Source organism: Heloderma suspectum, chromosome 16 (genome assembly GCF_057233095.1).
Source record: "Heloderma suspectum isolate Gila_16-S chromosome 16, 16-S_ref, whole genome shotgun sequence".
In the NCBI taxonomy this organism is placed as follows: domain Eukaryota; kingdom Metazoa; phylum Chordata; class Lepidosauria; order Squamata; family Helodermatidae; genus Heloderma; species Heloderma suspectum.
Window position 1 is genome coordinate 15941657 of NC_139473.1, and position 15144 is coordinate 15956800.

Sequence of the window (15144 nt, forward strand, 5' to 3'; positions counted from 1 at the left end):
AGGACAGATCCTTATCTTTTTCCCACTCGGAACAGCAAAGAGGGGGCTTCCCGTAACAAGCCCTTGGTGGCAGCTTCCTCCCCTCCAACCCGTATAGCCTTGCAACAGCAGGACTTCCTTTGCTGGGAGACCTTAAAATAGCCGGTTTTTAAAAAGGACACACTAAAAATCCATTTATCGTTTAAAAAAAAATTCCCAAAGCACTCATCCATTTTTTAAATGCAGTTTGCACTCCTTTTGCCAATTTTTCAAAACTGGTTTTCTGATTTAAGTCCAGAAGTCATGTAATGCTGGGATTAAAGGCAGAGCCTCCACCCATACAAACCTGCCTGTACACTTAGGCCTTCAGAGGAGGCTCAGATCTATGTTCCAGTGCCAACTGAGGGGCGGATCAGGGGCATGTGCAACGGGGCCGTCACGGTGGTGGCACCCAGGCTGCGGAACTCTCTGCTGTGGGAAGTCTGGCTTGCTCCCTTTCTTCGTGTCCTCCTTTAGTCTTTAATGTGATACAAGACCATTGTTTTTGCTACTACAGACTGGATCAGCCTTTCCCAAACCTGGTGCCCTTTTGATATTTTGGACTACATCTCCCAGCATTCCTGCCCATTGGCCACACAGCTAGGCCTCGAGGAATTTGAAGATGGTTCGCAAGCCACCTGTTGGGCAACTCATGGTTTGGAGCTGCATCCAAATCAACAAACGTTGGTTTGGGACATTGCTCTGCCCACAGAAGCCGTTTCTTGAGATACAATCCTCAGATTCTCACAGAAGGTGTGGGGGAAAGAGGGAAATGGCACAAACCATGCTTTGCCTGTAATACCAGTCAAGTTTTGGAGTCTAAACTCCAGTTAGCGAAAACCATGGTTTGTCGGGGGAGACATGATAGAGGTCTACAAAATTATGCTTGATGTGGAGAATATGGATAGGGAGACATTTTTCTCCCTCTCTCAAAAAACTAGAACCCAGTGGGGTCCTCCCATGAAGCTGATGGGTGGGAGATTCAGGGCAGATCAAAGGCAGGACTTCTTCACACAGTGCAGAGTGAAACTGTGGAACTCACTACCGCAGGATGTAATGATGGCCACCCATTTGGATGGCTTTCAAAGGGGGTTGGACAAATTCCTGGAGGAGAAAGCTATCGATGGCTACTAGTCTTGATGGCTATGTGCTACCTCCAGCACCAGAGGCAGTGTGCCTATGTACACCAGTTGCTGGGGAACATGGGTGGAAGGGTGCTGTTGCGCTCATGCCCTGCATGTGGGTGTCCCATGGGCAGCTGGTCAGCCACTGTGTGAACAGAATGATGGACTAGATGCACCCTTGGTCTGATCCAGCAGGGCTCTTCTGATGTTCTTACATTAAGAGAGGCAGTTCAACATTTTAGGGGGGGGGGGGCTGCACAAACTCTGGGCAGCCAACTACCAAAGGATCGATGGTTGGGAGAAGGGGAACCCCAGAGGCCCAGATTCATACTCCAGGAGAGCAAGATGTGGCCCCTGGCACTGATGTTCTGCACTGCAAGGTGGTTCATATCTTGGTTTTTACTTAAAACTGAAATTACGTCATGGGCGGGAGGGCGCTGTTGCACTCGTGTCCTGCTTGTGGGTTCCTGGTTGACAGCTGGTTGGCCCCTGTGTGAACAGAATGCTGGACTAGATGGACCCTTGGTCTGATCCAGCAGGGCTCTCCTTATGTTCTTATGTTGTGATGTCTGAAGCAACTGCAAACAACATCTTTCTGGTTCAACAGGACTAAATTAGTACATTGAGTACATTTAAAAAAAGGACAGACACATGATAAAGTGCTAAGTTTCATTTGAGAACTTCTAGATAGCATCACCGATGCAATGAATATGAACTTGAGCACACTCCGGGAGGGAGCGGAGGACAGGAAGGCCTGGCGTGCTATGGCCCATGGGGTCACGAAGACTCGGGCACGACTTAACGACTGAACAACAACAACCATGCACAGAGCACCAAAGAACAGAATGGGTTAATAAGATCTCTGATGCGCACGCATGCCTAACACTGCCTTGGATGCAACGGAGAGGTACCACTTCCTGCTCGCAGGGTTTGGGAAAACTCAGGCCGTCTGTTTTCAGCATGTACCATGCACCTTGGTTCAGCCAAATGTGGTCTTCACAAAAGAGCACCAGCTGGCCACAGGTTTGTCAGCCAGACCCAGCTGGCAGGAGGTTCACACTACCCAGAATTCTCAGCATGCAGTTTGGACTGAAGATGGGATTTATGGGCACGATCATATCCTTGTCTGCAGCAGCAGCACCAGCTGGCTGGGGGATGCTAGGAGTTGTAATCCAACGCATGTGGAGGGCAACCAGTTGGGGAAGGCTGGCCTACACATTGAATTGTGTTTAGGGTAGCCACCTGTCCCACTTTACAGAGGACGCTCCTCTATTTGAAGAAATGTCCAGTCCAAGTCTGGCTTAAAGATAAATAATCATTAAGATGGGAATGCAGAGTGCTCATCTAAGAACAAGGGAAGGAATGCCCCTAAATGGGTGCCTGGCCCCTGCCGTTTTTATTACTGTTATTAAAAAATGTATCAGCCCATTTAAAATCCGCTGCCTGATTCAGCAATTATTCAAACCCAAACGTTTTAATCAATGAAAGCAATCGATCAGTCAATGAAACGCTGCCACCCAAATACGGTGGAAGGTTGCACAAAACCCGACCGATTGTTTCGTCTTCTTTCTCAGGGGAGAGGGGAAAAGGTATGTGGAATACAGAAGAAACCCTCTGTTCACACGTTCCCCATCACATGTGGGGGGACAGCAGGGATGCGCTCGCTGGGCTCGTCCCCTCCATCTCATCCTCCCCACCCTTCACACATTGGAGGGTGAAGGGTTGCAGCAGGTAGGCTCCCGTTACCTGTAGACAGTCCCTGTGCAATTTAGAACCCTGCACAGTCAAGTTTCTATATCACGCTGGGAATCTACGCCAATACAGCAGTCTCCCTGCTTCAGATTCTCTCCTTCCCAGCATACTGAGGGCACCGGGGACGCAACAGAGGGAACAGGGAACACATGAACTGTCTAGAGAGACCTGAACTAGAGAGGCTTTGCAGACACAGCCCATCACACAGAGATATTTGCAGAACCGAAGAGGGCACACCGATCGTCCTTTGCGCACACAGTCACTCGCGTACTTTGCTCCCGTAATCCTTTCCTGAGCCCATTCTCTCCCTCCAGCCCTGCTCAGCGCTGGCACAGCAGAGCAGAAATAAATCTTCTTCCACATACTGTTGGTGGTCTCTGTCTTACAACCTCACCGGCTAAGGCGCCCAGAAGTATTTTTAAGGAGGGGGAGGGAGGTGACGCGAGGCGGTCCAATATTAACATTAAAAATTAAATCCACAAAGGGGTCCCAGCTGTACCAGAGAGACACTTCCCATGAATGTTATAGAATGGTAGAAAAACTAGGAGCTTGCTGTTCAGGGCTCAGCTTCTTCACTCTCAATTTCTGCTGCTCCCACCCCACCACGTCTCCGTACTGCAAGAGGGGTAGTGCAGCTGGTTGCTGGGTCCTAGAAAATGGCCTGTACCCATCCCTCTTCTTTATCCATCACCCTTGACTATAACAGTAGTCTTTTTTGCCTGATCACCCCTTGGTAGGGAGCAGCTCTGCTGTCCCTGGCCAATATTAGGGTCCATCTGCCCCCCTTGTCCAGGTGTCATACCCCCAGTCCTCCCTTCCACCATGCCCATTTAAGCCCCACCTTCTCCCACCTTTGGCCACACCCCCACCTTAAAGAAGCAGACCATTAAATTCCAGTGTAATTGATTACGTCATATTATTATAACTCCGAGTCAGAAAGAAAAACAGTGCCATGTGTCGAGCGCTGGAGGGGCATTCAAAGCGCTTTGCCATATGTTATCTGGTTGTAACCCTTCCACCAGCCACGTATGGTGGGTCAGTGTTATTATTATTATTATGGTGGGTCAGTGTTGTTGTTGTTGTTGTTGTTATTATTATTATTATTATTAACCCCATGTTGCAGATGAGGCTGAGAGAAAGAGGTTTGTGCTAATGGCAGGGGTGAGATGCTATGGCATACAACAGCAAAACCTTATTTCTTCAGGGAAGGGCTGGAGCTCATTGGTAGAGCCCTTGCTTTGTATGCAGACGGTCCCACGCTCAAACCCTGCCATCATCTCCTGGGAAAGAATCCTCCCTGAAACCCTAGAGCGACTGCCAGTCAGTTTCGATCAGGGATGGGGAGAAGGCAGATGGGGTTCTAGCGGTGGCACTGGATTTTGGCGGGGCTCCGATTTCTGGCGGCTCCAATTTCAACGAGGTTATGAATCCATTCTGGGTTTCAGTCAGAACCAGCCAGAACTCTAAGGGAGCTGTCCAAGGTGCTGAACCCTATCCCCCAAATAGGTTCAGCACCTTGGACAGCTCTGTTAGAGTTCTGGCTGGTTCTGACTGAAACCCAGAATGGGCCCCACCCAAATCAGAGCCACCAGCCTCCATTGTTGGGTTCTACTGGTAGCTCTCCAGGTGATTTTAAGAGATCAGCAAGGATTTTTAACTGCTCATTAACAACAGCAACCACTATCATAGCATCACAAAATCCTAGAATAGTAGGGTCGGAAGGGGCCTACAAGACCCTCGAGTCCAGCCCCCTGCCCAATGCAGGGATCCAAGTCAGAGCATCTCCGACACGTGGCTGTCCAGCCTCATCTTGAGTGCCTCCAGTGTGGGAGAGCCCACCACCTCCCTAGGGAATGGGTTCCATGGTCATATTGCTCTAACAGTCAGGAATTTTTTCGTGATGTTCAGCCGGAATCTGGCTTCCTGTCACTTGAGCCCGTTATTCCGAGTCCTGTACTCTGCGATGATCGAGAAGACATCCTGGCCTTCCTCTCTGGGACAACCTTTCAGGTACTTCCTATCTCCCCTCAGTCTTCTCTTCTCAAGGCTAAACACGCCCAGTTCTTTCAGTCTCTCCTCACAGGGCTTTGTTTCCAGTCCCCTGATCATCTTCGTTGCCCTCCTCTGATCCCTCTCCAGCTTGTCTGCATCCTTCTTAAAGTGTGGTGCCCAGAACTAGACACAGTACTCCAGATGAGGCCTAACCAGTGCTGAGTAGAGGGGAGCGGAGACAGACAGGTTATCCCTGATGTATAGTAATTCTGATATAGATTGGAACTTGGATATGCAAGTTGTCCTAATGTGTGGGTCATGGGGTCTGTATTGGCTCCACCCCTGAGAACCAACTGGCTCCACCCTCTGAGCCACCATTGGCTCCACCCCCTGAGAACTAACTGGCTCCACCCCCAAGCCATTATTGGCTCCATCCCCTGAGCCACCATTTTGCGACTGGCCCCACCCCTCAAGCCACTGCTTTGCACCTGGTTTTTGTTAGTGGAACCTCAGTGTTCTACTAAAAAAAGGGGTATCCCGCAACCTCAAAAGTATGTCCAGGCTTCCCCAGGTGGAAACGATCCCTTCCACCAGCTCCACCATTTCCCCCCAATTGTTTGGTGGTTTCCCGGCTTCCGTGCTGGCTTCTATGCATTCTCAGAGGTTGAAATGCCTCTGCTAAAGCTTCCTTACTGGCAGTAAGAGATTTAAGCTCAAACATGCAGGTATTTTTAACTTCACCCTCGGAACATGTCTTCTCCCTTTTATCATCGGCTCCGCACTTCCTTAACCTTAATTCAGTGCCCCAAACCTACGCGAAGCAGGTGATCCTGTCGGCTCCCCACCGCCCCCCGGGTCGCCAAGATGCTCTTTCCCAGGCGACAAATGCAGCAAGCATCCATGTCGCTCCCCTCCCGCTCTGGAGAGCAGCGAAGCCGGAGCCAAAGAAGGGCACAGGCGCATAAAAACACATTTGCCAGCTGACTGCGATTTAAAACAAAGCCAGTGCGCATTCGCAAGGACGCCGCGACCTTGGCTTAAGAAACCACACAGAAGGCGAGGGGGGAAGGCAAACACCAGCAACACGAGAGGAAAAAAGCTCTCTTACCGGTCTGAAGCAGGCCAGCCCCGCTGTCCTTGACTCCAAAGTGCTGCTGAATGTCTAGCAAAACACCTGCAGGAGAGAGAAGAACATTGGACACGTGAAAATGGAACGTAAACACTGGTTCAAGCAGCGTTTTATTCGACACAACCTGTTCCTTCAGTCTGGTTGTCTGGTTGCAGTTCCTGGGAAATTCCTGCCCTTGTTTTTTTGCATTTCGGGGATGCTTTGTGAACATTTGGATAGGATGAGTTTCTAGTTTGGTCATCCTTCGAGGATGAACTCCCCGCCCCCCACCCCCAGGGCTCTACGGAGGCAGGCACTCTGGTACCCTCCCGATGTTTGGGGCTATAACTCCCATAATCCCTGACCAGTAGTCAGGGATGATGAGGGTCGTAGTCCAAAACATCAGGAGCGCACCAGCTTGCCTACCCCTGTAGAAAAGGTAAATCTCCACGAGGGTGGGTGTATGTATCTCATCATTAATGCTCCCAAATGCTATAGCATCACAGTCTCCCGTTAGGAAGTGGTAGCTGCTGAGATATATTCTGAGTGGCTGATGAGATTGCCCCACCACGAGGCACTCTGAAGCAGCCACCTCAGGTGGCGGATGGTAAAGGTTCAGAGCAGCAGCAAGGTGTTTGGGGACGGAGCTGTGTGCCCTGCAAGCTGCCTTGTGGTTCCTAAGCTAGCCTCCTGCCTTCAGGCACAGTGGAGGAACTGGCCCTGTTGGCCAGTGTCAAAGCAATATGGAGGTGTGTGTGCACCATCTTGTTTTTCACCTCAGGAAACAAAACTGTCTTGGGCCAGGGTGGTATGCTAGGATGGTATGCTAGGACAGACTTCGTTTTCCTAGTCCAGACCTCCCCAGATGCGTTGGACTACAAACTCCAATCATGCCCAGACACTGTGGCCAAGGGAGGCTCGGAAGGCAGCAGTAAGGGAGAGGGCCTTCTTGGTGGTGGCTCCACAATTCTGGAACAATCTCCACAATGAGGCCCACCTGGCTCCAACATTGTTATCTTTTCAGCACCAGGTTAAGACCTTCCTCTCCCCTCTGCAGCATATGATGAAGTTTTCAACCTTGGGTTGAAATCGGGCCCTGGATTTTTTAAAATTGTTGATTGTTTAAAAGGGTTTAGATATATGTGCATCTGTGTGTGTGCTGTCTGTTTATCTGTTTGTATGTAAATGGTTTTTACACTATGTATAATGGATTTTTAATATTTCTTAATCTTCGTAAACTGGCTATTGGGCGGTTTAGAAACGTAATCAATGAAATGAAATGCGAGCTGAGAATGAGGACAGTTGCTCATGAAGCCCAAACCCAGGCATGTTTACTCAGAAGTACATCCCATTAAGTTCAGTGGGGTTTGCTCCCAATAACTGAATAGAATTGCAATTCCCCACGTAGACAGGGACCTTTGGACGGCCAGCCTTTTAACCATTTTGCTTTGAAAATCCAGCTGAAGAATATAAAAAAGCTTTAAATGTTAAGCACTGTGGCTGAATTTTAAAGGGTGAGATGTATCAACTTCCCAAACTCAAACTTTGCTCTTTTTTTCCTAAAATCCTTACAGTTGAAGATTTTGGAGAGGGGGTGAGGAGGGGGGAGGAGGAGGAGAATTCCAGTTTCTGTAACCTAATACGAACAAGAAACATTGTGCTTGAAAATGTTCATTTGAGCTCCGAAACGGCTAGATATGCAGCGCAAAAAGGAGGAAACGCACCACCGAATCAGAGGGCAAAAAAAGGAAATGGAGTTGAATCAAATGTGCATGTACTAATTTATATGTATGGGTGCATATTTAGAAATAATAATTATTATTTAAATAGAAATGCAATGCATCTCACCCCAGGGAGAAAGACTGTGGCCAGGGGCGCTTTGGAGGTTTTTATCGTGCAACTACCCTGCCTCGTTCACAGAATTTTAGGGGGTGTGTGGAGTGGGGTCTAAATGATGACCTCTTCCACTTGTAACCTTCCCGTGTGCTCCCACCGCTTCTTCCTTTCTTTGTTTTTTCTTTCCATAAAACCCCCCCGTTAAGGATGAAAAGACGGAAGAGGTGCAGAACACCTTTTGATGGTTAGTAACAGAAGTCGGCCATCTTGAAGCACTCCAGGGCTGTCTAAGGGGGCTATGTGTTGACGGGCAATTTCAAGGCCTCCGCTCCTCTCCTTTCTTAGGGTTCTGGGACCAGAGAGCCCTTCAGACAGAGGACCCCTCCAGAAAAGAGGACAGTCCTCCAACAGGCCTTCAAATACAGGACTGTCCTCTGCAAATTACGACACATGGCAACAGAGGAGGCTGGTAGCTCCAATGTCAGTGGACTGGTACATCTACTCCAGGTTTCCATTCAGAACTAGTCAGAACTCTAAAGGAGCTAATGGCGAAGGATCATCGGAGTCGGTGGAAGCTGGTGGCTCCCACGTCAGTGGGACGGTGAATCCGCTCCGGGTTTCAGTCAGAACTCTAAAGGAGCTGTTTTGCACCTTGGATAGCTCCTTTACAGTTCTGATTGGTTCTGACTGAAACCCGAAGCGGATTCACCATCCCACTGACATTGGAGCCCCCAGCCTCCGCTGTGTGGCAACGTGACTCACAACCCACCCCCATCCATCAGCACACAGCCTGAGCATCCTTCTTCTCTAATCTCATGTAACTCCTGGAGGCCTATCAAGCTCTGCAAGCTTTCTGAAGAGGCAGGACACACACACACGAAAAGACTGACTATCCAAGGACATATTTTTCCACAGGGCATCCAAAACAATGCCAGGAAGAACACTCATATTGGAAATAAAATTAAATGAGAGCCTCTCTCTTTTCTTAAGGCTTTTCTTTTTAAGCATGATGCGAAGAAGATAGAACCGCTCATTTTGCAAATGGGGGTACACTAAATGATGCTCCGATATTTCAGACAGAAAGAATTCAAGTCATTGGCAGAGGTTTTTAAATTGGGGAGTGCACATTTTAACCGCTTAATCAGATTAATCAACTAAAGTTTTAGTTGATTCGCCAGTGGAGGCCGAATGAAGTCGATAAGGCTAGTTCTGAACTGACAAAAAGCAAAAAAAAAAAAAAGTAAAACAGGAATTGAAAGCGCTTATTTCAAAGGGTTTAATGTGTAACACCTAGTTTATTGCTGCCAGTTTTAATGCGTGGCACCTTTTCAGCTTGCTGCCATTAAGTTTTTGTCGTCGTTTTCATGTTCTCTGTCGTTGCTTTTAGAAATTGATTTTTAGTTGTGCTTGTACTTTTTACTAAGTATATTATATGGCTTTCTGATTTTGTTGTACGGCACTCTGAGAACTTTCAGTAGAAGGGCAGAGCATTATTGTTATTGTTGTTATTATTATTATTCCTATAGCACCCAATAGCCGAAGCTCTCTGGGTGGTTACAACAATTCGACATCCAAATAAAACCTCCATGTGCAGAAGCAACATAGCTTTGAATTCCATGTTCTGGGAACACCATGACCCACGTGCAGCCTTCCCAGAAGCATCTGGACTGAACCATATAGGAAAGAGAATGGTGGACTAGATGGACTTTTAGTGGGATCAGTGATGTAATGGTAAATTCTGAAGTGCCGGAGCAAACCATGACCCCAACCAGACTCCAAAAATGCAGGCAGCTGCGTGGATCCATATCAACAAACCAGATCTAGCAGTTTTCATCTGCGATCCCTGTGCTGAGCAGGGGGTTGGACTCGAGGGTCTAATAGGCCCCTTCCATCCCTACTCTTCTATGATACTATGATCTCCACCAGGAGCACGTCTTCGATAAAGCTAACAGGTCTTAATTGCCCATTCTGAACCAAGCCAGCCCCAAAATACTTGGAATCACAATAGGAACAATATATTGCTGCAAGGAAAATCCATTCCCTCCCCTTTTCCCAGCTATTGTGAGGATTGCAGTGAAGCTCAGAGGGAACAGGGAATTCCAAGCGGGGTAGCAGACAACATCAGCATCCCGGCATGGTGTCCCTGCGAGTCCTGCCTCCCAGACACCACTGAGTGTGATCCAGCAGGCTCTTCTTATGTTCCTCTTTTTAAAAAGCAGACAAGACACATTCATAAAGAATGGGTCTATCAGTGTTCGTTAGCCGTTACAGCTAAGTGGAGCCCACATGGTCAGAGGCAGTATACCAGAGGCCTATGGGAAACCCACAAAAGGGGCACAAAGGTAAGTTGCTGGCCATTGTTGGAAGCAGGATGACAAACTAGACAGATGTTCACTCTCACCCAGGAAGCCAGTTCCTCCATTACAAGCAGAGGCTGTAACAAAATGTTGCAGTGGAAGTGCTCCTTTTTAGGACACTCCATTTTGTTACCCCCTCCCTCCTAGCTAACTGTCCCCGCCACAGTCAGTCAGTCACAACACTCCATAGCCACTGAGCGCACTCAGACCTCACTGGGCTGTTTTCAGGTGTTTCCTCTCCTTGAGACACACACACCCCCAGTCAGATTTTTAGTACTTCTGCAAACCTCAGGGTTTCCCCACAGCTGCTGCCACCTCCCTCTTGCACGGGGGTGGTACCGGTTTGGCTACATAAAGAACAGCATTCATCTCTGGATATCAGAAATAGATGGGATGATGGGGAAGCCTTTTTTCCCATAGGTGCCACCCTGTCATGTTCAAATTCAGCCCTGGCTACTGCTAGAGAGCCACTGCCCCCATTCCAATTTAAAACCCTATATGGTTCTGGCCCAGCCTATCTGAAGGAGCGCCTCCAGCAACACCAGACAGGCCGCTCAACAAGATCAGCCTTGGATGGCCTTCTCACTGTCCCATCAGCCAGGACAGCTAGACTGGTGAGGACGAGGGAGAGGGCCTTCTCTGTGGTGGCCCCCGCTCTGTGGAACTCCCTCCCTAGGGAACTCCGCCATGCCCCCTCTTTAATGAGCTCCCGCCACGCATTAAAAACGTGGTTGTTCAGGCAGGCATTTGGGGTGGGTTAGGGTATTTTTAGAAATATGATGTTTTTAATGTAGAATTTTATTGTTTTAAACTGTTTTTATTGTTGTACATAGCCCAGAGTGGCTGGGTGACCAGCCAGATGGGCGATTAATAAATTTAATAGATAGATAGATAGATAGATAGATAGATAGATAGATAGATAGATAGATGCTCAGGAAAACAGGTCTCCTGGGATTGGCGGAGCTCTGCCTTGCTAATTGGAGCCAATTTCCTATTTCACACACAAGCCCATCTGGGACCCTATCTAGGCCCTGCGAGTGTTTTTCTACAGTTTCAGAAGAATTAAATTGGAGACGCAGCAGAGAGACCACAGGGATGATGAAACACACACCTGAGGGAAGAGAAGCAGAGCCTCCCTGACTGTTTGCATGACTTTTTGCCCTTAAACTCCTTCTGGGAGACGCTGGCTTTCCTCCCTTGCCTCGATTACGTTTCCAGAGCTCCCGCTTGCATGGCCACAAACCACCCAAAGGTGTTTGTAGCTACGGTTCTCCAATGTGAGGGAGGCCCCGCACCTTGGATAGCTCCTGTAGAGTTCTGACTGGTTCCACCGCCCCACTGACTTCGGCACCACCAGCCTCCACTGAATTTCGGCAGTCTGGCTAGAGCAGTGCGCAAACGGCCTCTCAACATTCTCCAGCCTATTTGTGGGCACAGAAATCGGGGGGTGGGGGGGAGATTTCACTGAATTTCTCCTAGGGCAGAAGAAACTCTCCAACAGTTTCTCACAGACAGGGCTCACTATTGGCAGGGGTTGTCGAACAGCTTCTTCCTTTTTTCTTAAGGTTTTGGGTTTATTGCGCCGCTTCTGGAAGTGGCAGCGACATCAATTCTTCTGAGGCAGAATTTTGAATTTCTTTTGGTGGCCTTTTTGAGCTTACCTAATCCCTGCGAGGTGGCCGAGGGTGCTGTGCGTGTTCTCTCTCTCTCTCTCGATTACACATCTTTCTATTGCTCTGCAGCCTCCCTGAACTGAAAAAGCCCCATAGCAGAAATCGCCTCATGATGTTCTCCGCATGATGGCTTTAACTGAAGTGCGGGAAGCCGAGGAGGCTACAGGCTGCCACATTATTGTGCAATGACAGACAGGACGCTCCTGTGCACTCCTCAGCCACCTCATGAGTAAGGTAAGCACAAGAACCCCAAACCCAACCCATGAGAATCTCTCCAAATTTCTCCTCCTTCGACTTTCTTTTCGAAAGCCATTTCTTTTCTATCAAACTGAATGAGAATGGTCGAAAAAAAATGTGGGAGAAATTTTCGGCACAGCTCTAAGTCTGAGTGACACGCTAGGAATCTCCTGTTGGAACAAAAGCACCTGATGCAACGGAGTCGTCGGTGGCAGACAAAAATGGGCGCTAATCAGGACGTTCATCAACCTGTCTCAGGAGATGCTACAGACCGACAGCCAGAAAGCAGGTAACACCCTTCCATGAGAAATGGCCCCTTTTTATTTGGCAATCGCCGTGCAGGAGAGAAATTACAACATGCACAAGCTGACTAAGCGCCATCTTCATACATATATGCATGATGCCATTATGCACTCTCGGTTTCATAGAATCATAGAATAGAAGGGTTGGAAGGGACCTACAAGGCCATCGAGTCCAACCCCCTGCTCAATGCAGGAATCCAAGTCAGAGCATCCCTGACAGGTGGCTGTCCAGCCTCGTCTTGAAGGCCTCCAGGGTGGGAGAGCCCACCACCTCCCTAGGGAATTGGCTCCACTGTCGTATTGCTCTAACAGTCAGGAAGTTTTTCCTGATGTTCAGCCGGAATCTGGCTTCCTGTCACTGGAGCCCATTCTTCCATGTCCTGCACTCTGGGATGATCGAGAAGAGATCCTGGCCTTCCTCTCTGGGACAACCATTCCAGCACTTGAAGAGCGCTATCCTATCTCCCCTCAGTCTTCTCCAGGCTAAACATGCCCACTTCTTTCAGTCTCTCTTCACAGGGCTTTGTTTCCAGTCCCCTGATCATCTTTGTTGCCCTCCTCTGAACCCTCTCCAGTTTGTCTGCATCCTTCTTAAAGTGTGGTGCCCAGAACTGGACACAATACTCCAGATGAGGCCTAACCAGTGCTGAGTAGAGGGGAACTAGTACTTCCCAGGATTTGGAAGCTATGCTTCTATTAATGCAGCCCAAAATAGTATTTGCCTTTTTTGCAGCCACATCACATGGTTGGCTCATATTCAGTTTGTGATCTACAACAATTCCAAGATCCTTCTCGCTTGTAGTGTTGCTGAGCCACGTATCCCCCATCTTGTAACTGTGCATTTGATTTCTTTTTCCTAGGTGCAGAACTTGGCATTTATCCCTATTAAATTTCATTCTGCCTTGGTTTGCCAAGGACCCATCTGGGATGCATGGCTCTGAATTAGACCAGGTCACCTGCTGGGCCATGGAACAGTCAGCGTTGCACCCAGACAGCTTGAGCAGTGCCGACATCAGCCCGGGCTGAACGCGACAAAAGGAGGGTGCGGACAGCCGATGTGTCAAGAGCACCGACAGCCAAGAAGGCCAAAGGAAAGCCACGAGATAGGATCACGACGAGGGGTAACTGCTCTGGGCCTAGTTAGCTCATTTCCATTGATCAAGAGCTGGCCGTGTGCGCTCCTCGCACCAAGTTCACCTGTGCATGACAAAGACCTACGAGTCCTCTCTGGAAAAGGCCGAAGGAGGAAGAAATCCAATCCTCAGCAAAGAGCGATGCCCGAAAGATTGGATATTTGCATGTCCCGATACAAAATGACCTGATACGCACTGCTATCCACCGGATTTCACACCTCGCACATCCAAGATTAACGTGGAGGTGGAACGGAATGATGGGTAAAAATGAGGGCTGTGCACAAATGTCCTCTTGAAATTCTCCACTCTGTTTGCAGGCAGAGAAACTAGGAGGAGAATTTCACCGAATGTCTCCAGTGGGAGGAGAAATTCTCCAAGGATTTCTCACAAATAGGGCTCACCCCCGGCAAGGGTTGTAGCACAGCTTCTTTTCTTTTTTCTTTCTTTCTTTCTTTCTTTCTTTCTTTCTTTCTTTCTTTCTTTCTTTTCCTACGGGGTTTTGGTTTTTTGCACGGCCACTGCAAATGGCAACAGCAAGTGGCAAGTGTGTTGGCAGCCTGGGTCCCATTTTGGCTTCTTCACAATACCCTATATCTAGCATTGTTCCAGGGCATTGCGGGGGGGGGGGGAGGCAAAACCCAGCAAAATATGGGGAAGAAAACTTGGGGAAATTCTGAGAAGTGGCCTTTTATTTCTAGGGGGTAAGAAAACAAAAAATCTCAGGACTTTTCTGAGAAAAATGTCCTCTGAAAAATGTCGGCTCAGCTCTCCTTGTTATTCTTGAGGTTTCAGCACTTTCCCCAGGACTTTCCAAATGTTAAATTTCTGAGGGGTGATTGTGGATACATCCCGTCTCTAATGCAGGTGCACAGCGATGATTCTACAGTGTCTACAGTGTCTACAGGGCGCCTCGTACACACTCCTCGGTCACCTCCTAAGTAAAGGAAGCACAAGAACCCTGAACACAACCCACGAGGATCTCTACGAAATTTCTTCTCCTTTAATGTTCTTTTCGAAAGCTGTTTCTTTTCTATCAAAGTGAATGAGAATGGTCGAAAACTATGTGGGAGCCATCTTCGGCACGGCACCAGTAAAAATGTGTGGTGAGGCACAGAGAGTAGAAACAGACGGTCCATCGTTACCAGGGCCAGCCCAAGATGTTTGGTTGCCTGGGGTGAAGGACGAGACGTCGCCCTCTTTGCCCTTCCCAGATCCATGTACTGAAGTCAACTGGACTAGCAGGCGAACCCTCCTTCAGCACAGCTGCCTCCGCTACGCCTGAGCGCGGCAGGACAGCTTGGGGGCATTGCCGGACGTGTGGCTCTGTCCTCCAACACATCACCCACCATCTCCATATCCCCAGGTGTCTCCTACATGCACTATTTGTTGGGAGCATCTGGATGTTGTGTTGGACTACAGTTCCCAGCATCCCCCAGCTGGCTGGGGGAAGGCTTGGACAAGATAGTCCTTTGGGCGGATCCAGAAGGCTGATCTTACGGAATTCATTAAATAATATACAAGAAATACACGCCATATGATCCTTGAAGAGTAAAGAGTAAGGTGCTAGCAAGTGAAACAACTCTGAAAGCTGAGGACCCTCTCCTACTGGTCT

The 15144-nt window shown here is 48.7% G+C and overlaps 1 protein-coding gene across 1 annotated transcript in view; it reads right to left on the minus strand.

Annotated features, from left to right (window-relative positions):
* SPNS2 (SPNS lysolipid transporter 2, sphingosine-1-phosphate) overlaps nucleotides 1-15144 on the minus strand; it is a 155674-nt gene that overhangs the window by 91997 nt on the left and 48533 nt on the right. The window contains exon 2 of the mRNA XM_084823098.1: nucleotides 5995-6060. Coding sequence (XP_084679224.1) covers nucleotides 5995-6060 — 66 coding nt within the window. The remainder of the gene's footprint in view (nucleotides 1-5994; nucleotides 6061-15144) is intronic.